Here is a 15,571-nt window from a genome sequence, read left to right on the forward strand (position 1 = left end):
CTCTCCTCCCCCTCTCTCCTCCTCTCCTCTCTCCTCCCCCTCTCTCCTCGTCTCCTCAGTGAAACCCTCAGTAATAAAGTCTTCAGTGTTTTCAGACATCAGGTCAGAGGTGAGTTGTTCTTGGACTCTCGTCTCCTCATTCCTCTCTAATCACATTCCTGGTACTGGAAATATAAATACATCATAATATATATATATTAGTACAACATATTTTCAGTGGATGTTCTTCAACGCGTTTCACCATCTTTCTTCTGAACAACAGCTTCATGAAGTTTTTAAAAGAAGAAGTGAAACAAAGTGACTCTTCTTCTGCTCAGTCTATTAATATCAGGATGGAAACAGGAAGTGACATCACTGAGTGTGTCAGTCTGTCTGTCTGCAGGACACTCGACAACATGCTGCGGCTGCTTCTCCTCACCTTCGTCCGTGTCTTCGTCCTCTCAGGTGAGTCTGGAGCTGCTCAGAGGGGTGGACAGAATAATAGAAACACAGAGTGTTTTTAGAGACGTGTCCCTAATAAAGTGGACACTTTGGATCGTTGTTTTAATCTTTGATGAACAATTAAAGAGTCTGTTGAATGTGTGGAAACATTTGATGAGATCATAACATCCAGATGTGTCTAATGTGTGGAAGAAGATGAACAATGTTCTGATGTCGGCGGTCCTCTCTCCTCCTCTCTCCTCGTCTCCTCTCTCCTCTCTCAGAATCAGAATCAGAATCAGAATCAGCTTTATTGGCCATGTATGTGTACGCATACATGGAATTTGACTCCGGTTTCCACTCCGCTCTCAATGTACAAACACACATTTACAATAAATAATTAAAAAATATATATAAAGAATAAAAAAGGGCAGCAAAAAAAGTAGAACAGATATCAACATTAGGTATCAACATTTAACAGCTATATACAATATAAGTATAAATATATATCCAAAAGAAAAAGTGTATATATATATATATATATATATATATATACACACATGTGAACATAAACCTAAACATCGAACAAAAACATCGAACATCCTTGTCTCCTCTCTTCGTCTCGTCGTCTCCTCGTCTTCTCTCCTCTCTCCTAGTCTCCTCTCCCTAATCCCCTCTCTCCTCTCTTCTCGTCTCCTTGTCTCCTCCTCCCGTCTCCTCTCTCCTCCTTTTTAATTAAGGAGTCTGTTGAATGTGTGAATACATTTAATAAGATCATAACAAGATGTGTCTGAATAATAGAAGAAGATAGACAAGTGTCCTTCTTATGTCTCCTTTGTCCTCTGAGGCATGTCGGCGGTCGCCACGGAGACGGTGGTGGGCGTGGCTGGGAGGGCGGTGAAGCTGCCGTGTCGATCGGAGGCAGCGAATCAGAGAGGAGTGGAGGTGTGCTGGGGGAGGGGCCAACCGTCACTGTTCACCTGCCGGGACACGGTGGTCCAGGCCGCCGGAGACCAGCTCGCATACAGGAAGTCAGTCAGGTATCAGGTGTCTCCTGTCAGACCCTTTTTTAAAGGGACTCTGGTGCTTAGAAACACTACCACTTTAGTCCACAGGGGCCACCAGAATCACCACTAACTAAATGTTCCTACTATCAGCTGTAATTAAAATAAGACTGTGATGTGGCCTTCAGGTACTCCGTGTCCTCGTCCTCATCTCTGACCATCTCCACCTCTCGACCGTCAGACTCTGGTTTCTATCACTGCAGACTTCAGCTGACCGGTTTGTTCAACGACCAGACGACCAGCGTGCACCTCATCGTCATCGACCGTACATTCGCCTCGGACTCCTCAGACGCTGGGGATGCCGGGAACCTGAACGCACCACACACACCAGGTGAGCACCAGACGGACCTTCAAGGTGTAGACACACCTGCAGGGACCGGCTAGTATGTTTTGGCGATTTATTTTATTTTATATTATCTCATCTGATTGACAGGTTACCAAACAAGGGAGGTGACGGAGAAGACAGGAAGTGATGTCACGGGGGAGAACTCCACAGGACCAATGGTGGCTCTGGTTCAGGTGACAGAGACTAAACACAAACAATTAATATCTATCACTCCCTCCAGGAAATACACTCAACAGCACCGTCCTCTATCCACCGTCAAACTGTATAAGTACATTCAGACATACAAAAGAATCTGACGTTAAAATTACATAAAACACAGCTTGCACGCAAATATGCACGATAACGAGTTTACACGCATAACGTACCTCACTGGCTGCACACAACCGAGAGGGAAATGAGTCCACTTGAAACACGATCAAACATGATCACTTTAACTTAAACCGTAACACTTCTTTTTTTTTTAGAGTTAAAAAAATAAATTTTAAAATAATCAAACATAACAGAGATAAATGAATATCACAGTGCAGGAAGAGACAGAAAGCCAACTGGGCTTATTTGAAGCCTCCACCTATATAATATTAACATTTTACAAAATTACAAAGATAAAATTTAATATGCATAAGACATTACATTACAGCAAAACAAAGAAAGAAAGAAAGAAAAGAAAAAAAATAATGTAATTGTGTGGAGTGTGTGTGAGCATGTGTGTGTGTGAGAGAGTAGGCATGGGCTTGTGCTTGTTCAGGTGTGTTGGTTTATACACCTGCAGTAACTCATAAGCAACGGTAATGCTACAAGTCCCTGTGAGTGAGACAACTATAAATGTAATATAACAGCTAAAACAAGAAAGACATGAACACTAATACATAATGAATTAGATTTTCTTTTAGGCATCTTTTAAAACATTTTATAGAGGGACATTCTATTGTTAGGTGGGAAAAGTCATTCCATAATTTGGTTCCCTAAATCTTATTGAAAGTTGATCTCTGCTAGTCAATAACTTAGGAGGATGAAGATGTGAAGATGACGAGTTGGGTAAGAGTGAACCTGTGAATTGAATTTATAGTAGGTCTTGAAATGATCAGGAATATTCCTTCACCTGAAAGTATCTTATAAATGAAAACACAAGTTTGTGAAATATTGATGTCAGAAATAGTAAGAATCTGTAATTTCTGAAATAGAGGAGCAGAAGAGAAGTGCGACTCTGATCAGGTTGCGATCCTAACAGAACGTTTCTGGACTATACCAAACTATATTACAATATGAAAGATAGGGATAAATTATACTGTAATAAAGAATAAGGAGACAGTTTGCAGAGACAAGCTGTCTAACCCTCCTTATTATTCCAATAGATGTGTTTATTTTTCTACTAACAGTCAATATGTTTACTCCAACTTAAACTCTCATCAATAATAATTTCTAGGAATTTTGTAGATGACACTTGAGGCATCTCAACAGATTCAATTTTAATTTTAGATAAATCCTTAGAGTACAACTTTTTGCCACTGAAAATAATAAAATTAGATTTTTTGATATTCAAAGATAGTTTATTTGATCTGAACCATGTAGCATAGGCAGTTAAACCAGCATTAGCTTCCATAATCAGAGAATTGAAATTTGAATGAGAGAGAACTAGGGTTGTGTCATCTGCAAACATTATCGGAAAAAGGCTTTTTGACACATTAGACAAATCATTAATATAAATAAGGAATAATAGTGGTCCAAGAATGGACCCCTGTGGAACCCCACATATTAGTCTGGCTTTGTTTGAATAACAACCTTTAACACAAACAAACTGTCTTCTGTTGGAGACACAATGTTTTAGCCATTTTGTATGCAATGTCATGGAAACCATATTTATGCAGCTTTTCCAATAAAATATGATGATTTACTGTATCAAAGGCTTTGGAAAGGTCTATAAAAATACTGCAAGTAAATTCATTATTGTCAAGTGCAGAGATAACTTTATCAACAAAGTAAAGTAAAGCCATATAAGTTGAATGATTTTTACGGAAACCATACTGGTGTTTGTAAAGAATTGAATTAGACTCTACATGAAACATAATCCTTTTGTGTACAATTTTTTTCTAGTATTTTTGAAAAACAAGGCAATATAGATATGGGTCTATAGTTGTTAAAACAATGTGGGTTTTCTGCTTTAAACAAAGGAATAACTTTGGCAATTTTTAAATCCTCTGGCACAACACCTGTTTTCAAAGACAAGGTGAAGATGTGAACAAGTGGCTGCAATATTGACTGTTTCACCTGTTTGACAAGAAATGCAGAAATGTTGTCATGGCCAGCTGAAGATATTTTGAGATCATCAATTATATCACTTATTTCTTGAATTTTTGGGGGCATAAAATTAGAGATAATAGGGACATTTGTTGGAATAAAATCCGACTTCGACTTTACTTTAACACTTTTAGCGACTTCTGCCGCTTCACGTGTCCTTCTGCTGTCGCTGTGCCACAGTCAAACACGTCCCAGTACAACACAGTACGCAACAATAGTTCCCCACACGCCCTCCTCTGAGCTAGCTAATGTTACGACGCCCTCCTCTGAGCTAGCTAACGTTATGACGCCCTCCTCTGAGCTAGCTAACATTATGACGCTCTCCTCTGAGCTAGCTGACATTATGACGCCCTCCTCTGAGCTAGCTAACATTATGACGCTCTCCTCTGAGCTAGCTGACGTTATGACGCCCTCCTCTGAGCTAGCTAACATTATGACGCTCTCCTCTGAGCTAGCTGACATTATGACGCCCTCTTCTGAGCTAGCTGACGTTATGACGCCCTCCTCTGAGCTAGCTAACATTATGACGCTCTCCTCTGAGCTAGCTGACGTTATGACGCCCTCTTCTGAGCTAGCTAACATTATGACGCTCTCCTCTGAGCTAGCTGACGTTATGACGCCCTCTTCTGAGCTAGCTGACGTTATGACGCCCTCCTCTGAGCTAGCTAACATTATGACGCTCTCCTCTGAGCTAGCTGACGTTATGACGCCCTCCTCTGAGCTAGCTAACATTATGACGCTCTCCTCTGAGCTAGCTGACGTTATGACGCCCTCCTCTGAGCTAGCTAACATTATGACGCTCTCCTCTGAGCTAGCTGATGTTATGACGCCCTCCTCTGAGCTAGCTAACATTATGACGCTCTCCTCTGAGCTAGCTGACGTTATGACGCCCTCCTCTGAGCTAGCTAACATTATGACGCTCTCCTCTGAGCTAGCTAACGTTATGACGCTCTCCTCTGAGCTAGCTACCGTTATGACGCTCTCCTCTGAGCTAGCTAACCTGCATGTTTGTTTGTTGTCAGTCGTCCGAGCAGCAGCAGGTCAACAGTCTGCAGAGCTTCATCGGAAACACTGTGAGAGTCTCCTTCATCATCTTCATTCCTGCTCTGCTGCTGATGGCTGCTTACAGTCAGTACACACACACACAAACACAAAAATAACAAAACAAGAATTACAAAAATATAGCAAACCGTCAATAAATAACAAAAAATGAAGTAATTATTTATCATATCAACCTGTGTGTGTGTGTGTGTGTGTGTGTGTGTGTGTGTGTGTGCGTCTGCAGGTGTTTGGTGGTCACAGAGCGACAGGAGGGTGAACCAATCAGAGGAGGAGGAGGCGGAGCTCCGTGTAGAAACAGGAATGTCCTATGAATGTCCTCCTGAAGTCAGAGAAACACATTTTATTATAACAAAAAACTAAACATTCAACTTAAACTGGATCATCGTGATTATTTGATCATATTCATACATTTATATCTCAGCATTGCTGTTAATGTTAACTGCAAATATTTATACCTTTTGATTTGTAGTCGTGTTTATACCTCCAATCATTTTTACTTTATAATTATTTGACCAATATTTAATCAATAATAAATGAATGTTTCAAGTTTTTCTCACAATGAAACAGCGCTGGATGTCCATAGACTGCAGTGTAGTGGATTAAAATGCTACAATAAGTAACCACAGATAATAAATATGTTATCACATATATATTTGTATCTTTAACTTGACATATAAATAATTTGACTTAATCTAAATGTTCTGTTAATCTTCTGTTGGACTATTAAATGTCCACTGGAATCCATAATGTCGTCATCTTGTTTTAGTTTTGGTGTCTTTTAAAGTGATAAAAGTAAAATTGTGTTTGTTCATATCAGTTTTCTGTCATTTGCCAACACGTGGAAACAGCGCCATGAGTTTATAGACTTACATTCTGTGGCCACATGTGGTACTGCAGCCTGCTCTCTGCTCTTTAAAATGTTAATTCAACTCAACTTTTATCATTAACTTGAAGTAAAAAATCATCGTTTATTAGTTTGACTAATGAGTTGATGATTTCACAAAATGTTTTAACTTCTTTTAACTAGTTTTCTCAAATGAGGTTCATGTGGAGGCTGTAATGAAGACTGACGCCTATAGGGGGTGCTGTAGCATTAAAAAAGGCACTTCAGTGGCTTCAATGGTAGCCGTATTAATATTAATATTTACATTTATTAGCTTTTCAAATTATGTTTTAAATTTAATAATTTTGGGGCAGATAAATATAAAAAACATTTTTATTGTTGCATTCATAACACATACATCATGAATATGAATATATTTACATTTATTCATTGATTTGTAAGGAAATACAAAATGAATGCTGTGCCCAAACTAAAACTTTCAGGTGAAATTTTATCTCAGTTTATTGTAAATAATTATTTTAAGGAGAAACAATTATAATTGGATGTTATGTCGTAATTATTTTGCCTAATTCTTTCAAATTTTCTTAAACATGTTTACTGGAGATGCAGAACTGAACATGTTGTGGGAGGAGTTTCCTCCTCTAAGTCGACTAAGTGATGGTTCAAAGATTATTTTTGTTAATTGTAATAAATTCAGTTTGAGCTGCAGATATTTCTTACAGTGTGGATCTCTGCTGTCCTTTTTCAGCTTCTGATGAAGTTAAAGACGAGAGTCAGAGAATCAGAAAACAGGAAGCTGTGAACATCTAACGCCGGCAACAGGAAGTGTGGTGGAAGGTGTCTATGTTAATCGGGAGAAGAGAGTTTTGTTCACAAATCAATAATAAAGTCTTCAGAAGATTCAAAGTTGTCTTTGTCTAATTATTCGCTTGCAAGAGGGAAGAGAATACCACAGCTACGTATTCAGTAGACTGTGGCAAAGCTTCGACTAAGTACAAGATTCAACGTCATTTTATACATACAGCGGTCCACTCCTCAGATAAATCATACGTAGGGGAGTACAGGTCTTTTGACACAGGCTGTCTTGATCTGCTCATTATCTAGTTTCTGCTAGATGCGTTCAACTGGGAACCAGTTACGGTTTCAAGGTAAGATGAGACTACAAGTTCCTCATTACTGCATAGTTTTAACCACACGTAAGTTTCGGTTTCACAACGAGGACACATAGATCAAATGCATATTTTACCATTACATTAGTCATGAGCTGACCACATGTTTACACTCCCTCTGGTGACTTTACACTCAAATAATGATCTTACATTCATTATAATGTGACGGACTACAGAAGTTTATTTCTACCTTGGAAATATTATTAACATATATATATATATATATATATATATATATATATTTAAATGAATCACATGACTTACTGTTATAAGCAGACAGTCCTCCCTAAACAAACAGCCGTATTCTCATCACGAAACATATTTACATTTATTATTAGACGGCGACCTCGAGTGGTCGAATATTTGTGACGAGAACAAAGCAGGAAGTCAGACTACGTAGAATAAAGACACCCGATCTAATATAGTTAATTAAAATACTTAACCTAAGTGTCACTACACACGTATTTAGTTTTGTTTCGATTCACAACATGAACCTCGAGTTAAAAACGTTGTTTCTGTAGCTGGTATTCTCTCCGACAGTCATAGATGTTGTTTAGGGAGACATTAGAAAACATGTGTGTTAGATGAAGTTGCAACTTTAAATTATTTTCTTTATGTGATGTTTTATTATGTATGTTAAGTTAAGTCATGTTATGTTGTACCATGTTACATTTGTTTTTTTACATTGTTTCCTTACATTTTGTTACATTTTGTTGTTTGACCAGGTTAAGTTTTGTTCGGTTACGTGTTGTTATATTAAACTACGTTGTTAAATTCTGTTAAGTCATGTTTGTTAAATTACGTTACGCTATGTTTTACCATGTTAAGTTACGTTATGTTACTGTATGTTTTGTCACATTTTGTTCAGTTTTGCTACGTTACGTTATGTTACACCATGTCATGTTTTACTATGTTTTGTTTTGTTATGTTTTGTTACTTTATGTTTTGTTACTTTATGTTTTGTCACGTTATGTTTTGTCACGTTATGTTTTGTTACTTTATGTTTTGTTACGTTGTGTTTTGTCACGTTATGTTTTGTCACGTTATGTTTTGTCACGTTATGTTTTGTTACTTTATGTTTTGTTACTTTATGTTTTGTTACTTTATGCTTTGTCACGTTATGTTTTGTTACTTTATGTTTTGTCACGTTATGTTTTGTTACTTTATGTTTTGTCACATTATGTTTTGTCACGTTATGTTTTGTTACTTTATGTTTTATTACTTTATGTTTTGTTACTTTATGTTTTGTTACTTTGTTTTGTCACATTATGTTTTGTCACGTTATGTTTTGTTACTTTATGTTTTGTTACGTTGTGTTTTGTCATGTTATGTTTTGTTACATTATTTTCTTATAAACACCTTTTCAGTGTCACTTTGAGGTCGGGGACTGTGCCTCTGGAGTAGCAGACCGGGGTGGTGGTTTAGTTTTTTTAAACAGGTAGACCGTAAAGTGGACTCCAATTATCAGGGTTTACAACCGTGTCCCTCTGGGAGTCCTGTGGGGGGTACTAAGGAGAAGAGGTAACTGGGTTTTTTACTACGAGCCATCCGGTCCTTGTACCATCCTTATATTTGTGCCTGATTTAAAGAAACATGTTTAAAAATCTCTTTCTTTGTTTCTTTCTTTTTTCATTGTGTTTTTTTTCTTCTCTCTGAAGCAGCAGCAGGTCATTTTTTACAGTGTGCAGTGCAGCTGTGACTCAGTGTGAGTTTAAATGTGAGAGTGTGATGAAAGTGTGTCAGTGTGTTCATGATGAAGATCGTTCTGCTGCTCGCTCTCCTCACAGGTGACGTATATTCACTTTATCACCGTTTCTCCATTTACAAGAGATCAAACATTTTAATAGAACTTTAAAACTTTATTTTTTTCTCGGGGTGTTGTTTGGTTTCTGTTAATATTTCTCACAATAACACTGTTTCTTCTTCACAGCATTTATTTGTAGATTCGTAGAAAACAGATGTTTCTTTCTGTTTTTGTACTTTTTTCTCTTGACAGACAGTCAGTTTTGATATTAATCATATAAATATTTCGTCATATTTAACACTTAAACACACACGTTTGGGTTTCATTTTCATTTATTTTGGGAAATTTGACTTTCAGACAAACCTGAGGGATTTAAAAACCGGATAAAGCAGCAGATTAGAACAGGTTGAGATCTGATTTTACAGCGTTTGTTTGTGTCCCACAGTCAGTGAAAGTGACGGCAGCAGAGTTGTCGGTCAAACAGGTGAAGACGTCACTCTGTCCTGTAAATACAACATCAAAGATTACGGGGCGCTGTCCGTCTGTTGGGGTCGAGGTGTAATACCAGTCTCAGGATGCAGCGACCAGCTCCTCTCCACCGACGGACACAATGTGAAGGAAGGAACCAGAGTTTCCAGCAGGTATCAGTTACTGGGACGACTGGAGGATGGAGACGTTTCTCTGACGATCCTGAACGTCTCAGAGACGGATGCTGGACTCTACGGGTGCAGAGTGGAAATACCCGGATGGCTCAACGACGAGAAACATCCCTTTGATTTGGTCGTTGAGAAAGGTGAGAAATGATTGATTTAGATAATATAACAGAGTTTACACTGGTAGGTTGTTCCATAGTTTCTACGCTTTTTGTCTTTTTTATAGACCGTTCAGTTTGGGTCCATGTTTACTTCCTGTCAACTGATCGTGATCAAATCCTGAAGGTCTGACTGGCTAGCAGATGGACGGACACTTTATGAATCCCATAAACTATAAACCTGAGCCAGCCCTAACTAAAGACCGGAACAACCTTTTCTTGTTTTTTGTTAGTACATGTGCTGCAGCATTCTGGATCACTTGGAAAGATTTAACAGACTGATCAAAGATAACTCTGAGATTCTTTACAGTGCTGCTGGATGCCAGAGCAATGCCATCTAGAGAAACTATATCATTAGATAACTGGTTTCGTGGTGTTCTGGGCTAGATAACTTCAGTTTAGTCTGAGTTTAACATCAGGAAGTTGCAGTTTATCCAGGTCTTCGAGCTGGTTGGTTTCATCTTGATCGATAGATATAATTGAGTATCATCTGCATAGCAATGAAAGTTTATAGAGTGTTTTTCTAGTGCAGTTATGGGTCAGATATATAAAGGTTGGTGATTGATTGATTGATTGAACAGTCACAGCTGTTGTTTTGTGTTTCAGCTCCACAGACGACCACATCAACAACGTTAACCAGAGAGACGACCACAGATCAGACGGCTTCTACAACAGGTACAACACAGAGGGAGATACTACATCTTCATTCTCTACACTAAAGACCACAAAGTGTCTCCACCCTGGAAGTTCTAAATATCTGCTGATAGTAAAGATCTTTCCTACGCTGAGACAAGAGTGTTGATGAGCATTAAGTTCAGTTTAACTCATTTAGCAGATAGCTAGTTAGCTAGCTAGCTTACTAATCCCACCATGATTTCATGCTCCAGTTACAGAACATAGAAAGCTTCACATGAACCGCTGGACTCGGTCTACATGTATCCAGACTTTACTGTTATTAATGTTACTGTTCATGATGGCCGTTAACGACTTTCAATTAGCTCATGCTAATCACTAAGGCTGATGCTACTGACTATTGTTATGATTTTGTTTAGGTAAGCACTGTAAAATGTCTGTTATGATGACATAATACATTATAAACTCTTATAAACATTTGTGTATTAGAGTTTATAGGCAAGACTAGGATATGTGTATGCTAACCATTAGCATTAGTGGTAGCTATGTGCATGCTAGCAATAAGCATTAAGCGATTCACAGGCTAAGTGAAAGGACATTATATTTCTGAATATAGATTTCTGTTTTGCTTAACGTCTGTTTGTCCATCCAGCATTTTGAATATTAAATATGTATGTTTGCGGTTTGGTACATTTTTAGCTCTATTCTGCATATTTTATGCTGTTTCCATGGAAATTATACAATTCTATTGTATATTTTATTTGTCATATGATCAAACAGATTTTGCTTTTAAGTCAATACTTCACAAGTTTAGATGAAACTTTATTTATTTTGAGGGAAGTACAGAGTCTAAAGCGTTCAACATGACATCATGCTGCTGACACAGCTGCACTCAAACATCTGCTTTTCGTTTCCTCGTCCTGCAGGTCAGCTGACCTCGACCGAGCGCCTCCTGACTTCCTCCTCCAGCAGCATCACGGCCGAGGTGAGAGAGGAAGATTAACTTCAGAGAAACTCAGATGGTTGAAAAGTGGAAGACTTACTTTCAACATCGTGTGAAACCACAAGTCAACTTTGATTTATTCGTCATGTAACTTCTGTACTTCAGTAACAGAACTTCTGTAGTGATTTTAACCCAAACCCCCATCTTTACCTAAACCTAACTAAGTAGTTTTGTTGTCTAAACCTAACTAAGTAGTTTAGTTGTCTAACCCTAACTAAGTATAGTTGTCTAAACCTAACTAAGTAGTTCAGTTGTCTAAACCTAACTAAGTAGTTTAGTTGTCTAAACCTAACTAAGTATAGTTGTCTCAACATAACTAAGTAGTTTTGTTGTCTAAACCTAACTAAGTATAGTTGTCTCAACATAACTAAGTAGTTTTGTTGTCTAAACCTAACTAAGTAGTTCAGTTGTCTAACCCTAACTAAGTATAGTTGTCTAAACCTAACTAAGTAGTTCAGTTGTCTAAACCTAACTAAGTAGTTTAGTTGTCTAAACCTAACTAAGTATAGTTGTCTAAACCTAACTAAGTATAGTTGTCTAAACCTAACTAAGTATAGTTGTCTCAACATAACTAAGTAGTTTTGTTGTCTAAACCTAACTAAGTAGTTTAGTTGTCTAAACCTAACTAAGTATAGTTGTCTAAACCTAACTAAGTAGTTCAGTTGTCTAAACCTAACTAAGTAGTTTAGTTGTCTAAACCTAACTAAGTATAGTTGTCTCAACATAACTAAGTAGTTTTGTTGTCTAAACCTAACTAAGTATAGTTGTCTAAACCTAACTAAGTAGTTTTGTTGTCTAAACCACAGCTTCATCACTGTGTTTTTAATATCAATCAATAAAAGTATTGATAAGTATTAGTATCAATTAAATCCTAGCGATGCACATCCTTATAGTTGTTTTATCCTCCAGCTTCCTGGCGCTGTGTGTGTGTGTGTGTGTCACAGGTCAGCAGCAGCAGTGTCAGCGTGGTTCTGGTGTTGGTTCTGGTTGGGTTGGTGTCTCTGGTCACAGCAGCAGTCCTCGTAATTGGTAATGTTCTCAGAGATCTGGTCGCCTCAGACTGACGTCACATGACCTCCATCTGTTTTCATACATGAGTGAAGTTAATCTGAATAAGTTTACGCATTATGGTGCCGGTCACAAAAGAGTATTATGGTCCTCTTTAATAATACTTAAGATCTTCCTCTATTCACAGGTTTTATTTTGCAGACTTACAACGCTGCAGGTTTTGCTCTATTTTCTCTCACACATTTAAAATTTACATTAATATGAACATATCAAAGTTTACTAGATTATGGATCAATAAATGTGATCATCACTCGTAGCTCTGCTGGAGGCTGAAGTCTCTGTCGTACTGGAGACAATTTACTGCTTTTGTTCCTTTACAGTTTCTGTGTGAACATAAAATAAACGTTTTAAAATGAAAGGTAGTATTTGTGGATGAAGCCTCAGTCTTTCAGGCTTCCTGTCTCTGATGTCAGTTGTTCCTCCATGTTTCCATCAGACCAGCTGACCTGATGTTTTTGTGTCTCTGCAGCTCTCAGAAGGAGGCGACTCGGCAAACTGTGAGTTCAGTTGTGTCGTGTGACTCGTTCAGATTGTGAAACTTCCTCTTCTCTTGTTTCTTTAGACGTTTAGAAGTTTGTGGTTAATAACTGCAGCTCTCAGACGATGAATCGTGAGTCGGCAGTTTAACCACATGGCTGTGCCCCCCCCACGTTACCGTCATCTTCATCTTCGTTACAGCATCGAAGCCTAAAAACCACAAACCCTCCGACAGGAGGACCAGAGTCAGAACAGACCTCCAACGCTGCCTTCAGGCTCTGATGAATAACACGAGCTTTCTAAACCTCAAATCACAAAACTCAACTCAACGTTTCCCTTCACACTTTATTTTCTGCTTCTGTCATATTTTAGTCTCTCTCCTTGATTTTTACTACAAAATAAAAGTCCTGCTCCTCAAACAGAACCATCATGACTAGAAGTAGAACTAGAACATGTCCTTAGTGCAGAATAACAGTTATGATGTCATCAATCAGTAAACAAGTTGAATTTATTTGAGAATTTATTTTTACAAAAATTAGAAAACAATATAATCTTTTCTTCTCCTCCCCTCTCCTTTCCTCTCCCCTCTCTCCTCTCCCCTCTCTCCTCTCCTCTTTCCCCTCTCCTCTCTCCTCCCCTCTCTCCTCTCCTCTCTCCTCTTTCCCCTCTCCTCTCCTCTCTCCTCTTTCCCCTCTCCTCTCTCCTCTCTCCTCCCCTCTCTCCTCTCCTCTCTCCTCTTTCCCCTCTCCTCTCCTCTCTCCTCTTTCCCCTCTCCTCTCCTCTCTCCTCTTTCCCCTCTCCTCTCTCCCCTCTCCTCTCCTCTCCTCTTTCCCCTCTCCTCTCTCCTCTCCTCTCTCCCCTCTCCTCTCCTCTCCTCTTTCCCCTCTCCTCTCTCCTCTCTCCTCTCCTCTCTCCTCTCCCCTCTCCTCTCCTCTCCTCTTTCCCCTCTCCTCTCTCCTCTCTCCTCTTTCCCCTCTCCTCTCTCCTCTCTCCTCTCTCCTCTCCTCTTTCCCCTCTCCTCTCTCCTCTCTCCCCTCCTCTCTCCTCTGTGTTCACTTCCCGTAGTTCAGTCAGAGTGTCTCCTCCTTGTTGTCACATGACTGTTGATCATGAACTCTTTATTAGAGGAGACATTATAATGAGAACATGTGTCCTCGCAGTTCAGGTTGTTGTCAGAACTGTTTTTCTGTCACCACAAACAGAAACTGTGATGAAACTTCTGTGGTTTGACATTCACAGAGCGAGCTGATGATGATGATGATGAAGATGATGATGATGGGTGTTATTTACTTGTCTTATAACGATATAATGGAAATATATGACACTCAATCCTGACCCGGTGACTCACGACACCACAGACAAGAGGAAGAACAAATATGTCTAATTTTGGGATGAACTGTCCCTTTAAACTCCGCCCTTTTATTTACTTCCTGTTTTGAACGTCTTCCAGGCTAAAATAAACAGCTTTGATTTCATTGAATTAATAATGAAAGGAAACGTTTTGGTGAACAAAGCGGGTGTTCCTCTGGGCTTCCAACTGGTAACCCTGAGTTTTATGTCACGACGCTATGAATTGTGGGTAATTCCCAGTCCTGAGTCGTCAGTATCTTAAATAACTTAGAGATATTATCACCATCAGGCATAAAGAAATAAAGCTTTTACTTTAATCAGGTTTCCTTCAGAACATAAAGACTGAATTCTGTGTTTCAGCTCTCGGCTGCAGGTTCACGGTTCGGTCCGGTTCAGGTCTCCAGAGTCCGGTCTGCAGCTCCAGAGTCGAGAGTCGGCGGTGGAGAACATCTACCAGATAGACGATGGAGGCGATGGAGGCGATGGAGGCGAGTACGAGTACTGCCCCTGAGCCCCTGAGCCCACGAAGCTGACGCACGGACGCCGACGAGAACTCTTCACCTGGATTCAGGAGGCGTTCAGGGTCCTTCAGTCCCTCAGACTGCCAGCAGAGGAACAACCAATGAGACGTTCAGGGAGACACCGTGGACTACAACTCCCAGAGAGCATTGCTGTCAGAGGCCTGCAGCCGGACAGAAACGTAGTGAACGCTGCGTTTACGTCACATGTGATGACTGGACTTCTGACATGAAGAGATGTAATCACAACAAACTGATATAAAAGATGCAGAAAGGACTACATAATGATGTTGATCTGTAACATGTTTGAAATCCGAGGCTTCTGGGTAATGTAGGATTCAGACAAAACATGATTACTGAGAAAACAGAGCGAGGACGCAGGACACAGTTTTCTCTAAGCCTCATGGGTAATGTAGTGTTTGAAGAGAGTCTGCTGAATAAAGCTGGTGTAACTCGCGTTCAGTCCTTTCTCTCCTCAGACTGACATGTCGTCAGTCTGCGTACTTTAAAGGTGACGACACAAAGGAAACAGAAACTCGTCCAGCCAGACGGGTCAAACCTGTCTGTCTGAAACCTGCGTCTCACACACACACACACACACACTCAGAGGTAAGATCGCGATCTCTCTTCTTCTTTGGTTTTATCGTATCTAACCGTACTGATTGTTGATTGTTGACTGTTGATTACTGATGAAGACGTGTCTCTCAGCGTGGGGATGACGGTGGTCTGGACTCAGCCTCAGTCTCTGGTTCCGTCCTCTCAAGAAG

General features: G+C 39.4%; 3 protein-coding genes across 10 annotated transcripts in view; all 3 read left to right on the forward strand.

Moving 5' to 3' along the window:
• Positions 1–382: 382 nt before the first annotated feature.
• Positions 383–6,937, forward strand: LOC142941033 (hepatitis A virus cellular receptor 1 homolog). Of its 5 annotated transcripts, none has more exons than XM_076083278.1 (7): positions 383–444; positions 1,268–1,460; positions 1,613–1,815; positions 1,918–2,003; positions 5,148–5,253; positions 5,411–5,511; positions 6,780–6,937. In XM_076083278.1, exons 1-7 carry the CDS (start codon positions 396–398, stop codon positions 6,831–6,833), a joined length of 792 nt encoding a protein of 263 aa, XP_075939393.1. In that variant the 5' UTR covers positions 383–395; the 3' UTR covers positions 6,834–6,937. The 5 variants fall into 5 exon arrangements, with proteins under 5 accessions (XP_075939393.1, XP_075939396.1, XP_075939395.1 ...); XM_076083281.1 differs by having other exon boundaries at positions 1,688–1,815; XM_076083280.1 differs by having other exon boundaries at positions 1,268–1,451.
• A 100-nt stretch (positions 6,938–7,037) lies between these two features.
• Positions 7,038–15,261, forward strand: havcr1 (hepatitis A virus cellular receptor 1). 3 transcript variants are annotated; one of them, XR_012951097.1, is made up of 7 exons: positions 7,038–8,987; positions 9,390–9,737; positions 10,362–10,430; positions 11,315–11,373; positions 12,301–12,420; positions 12,896–12,956; positions 14,647–14,726. XR_012951097.1 is itself a non-coding variant. In XM_076083285.1 (7 exons), the coding sequence occupies exons 1-5, from the start codon at positions 8,951–8,953 to the stop codon at positions 12,415–12,417; spliced, it is 630 nt and encodes a 209-aa protein (XP_075939400.1). In that variant the 5' UTR covers positions 7,056–8,950; the 3' UTR covers positions 12,418–12,420; positions 12,929–12,956; positions 14,647–14,759. The 3 variants fall into 3 exon arrangements, 2 of the variants coding, with proteins under 2 accessions (XP_075939400.1, XP_075939399.1); XM_076083285.1 differs by having other exon boundaries at positions 7,056–8,987; positions 12,929–12,956; positions 14,647–14,759; XM_076083284.1 differs by having other exon boundaries at positions 7,778–8,987; positions 12,336–12,420; positions 12,929–12,956; positions 14,647–15,261.
• A 14-nt stretch (positions 15,262–15,275) lies between these two features.
• LOC142941035 (cornifelin homolog B-like) overlaps positions 15,276–15,571 on the forward strand; it is a 1,766-nt gene continuing 1,470 nt past the window's right edge. Inside the window, exons 1-2 of one of the 2 annotated variants that reach the window (XM_076083286.1) lie at positions 15,276–15,413; positions 15,513–15,571. The exon at positions 15,513–15,571 is cut by the window's right edge and continues 48 nt beyond it. In XM_076083286.1, the coding sequence (XP_075939401.1) occupies positions 15,520–15,571 (52 nt within the window). In that variant the 5' untranslated portion in view covers positions 15,276–15,413; positions 15,513–15,519. The other variant, XM_076083287.1, reaches the window with a different exon arrangement.

Source organism: Anarhichas minor, unplaced genomic scaffold, assembly GCF_050575085.1.
Source record: "Anarhichas minor isolate MPS153535 unplaced genomic scaffold, ASM5057508v1 ptg000126l, whole genome shotgun sequence".
Classification (NCBI taxonomy): Eukaryota; Metazoa; Chordata; class Actinopteri; order Perciformes; family Anarhichadidae; genus Anarhichas; species Anarhichas minor.

Coding starts and splice junctions, on each gene's coding strand:
- LOC142941033 (XM_076083278.1), top strand. CDS start 396: ATGCTGCGGCTGCTTCTCCTCACCTTCGTCCGTGTCTTCGTCCTCTCA. Junction 445..1,267: donor CCGTGTCTTCGTCCTCTCAG/GTGAGTCTGGAG, acceptor TTGTCCTCTGAG/GCATGTCGGCGGTCGCCACG. Junction 1,461..1,612: donor GCATACAGGAAGTCAGTCAG/GTATCAGGTGTC, acceptor TGTGGCCTTCAG/GTACTCCGTGTCCTCGTCCT.
- havcr1 (XM_076083284.1), top strand. CDS start 8,951: ATGATGAAGATCGTTCTGCTGCTCGCTCTCCTCACAG. Junction 8,988..9,389: donor GCTGCTCGCTCTCCTCACAG/GTGACGTATATT, acceptor TGTGTCCCACAG/TCAGTGAAAGTGACGGCAGC. Junction 12,421..12,928: donor AGCAGCAGTCCTCGTAATTG/GTAATGTTCTCA, acceptor GTGTCTCTGCAG/CTCTCAGAAGGAGGCGACTC.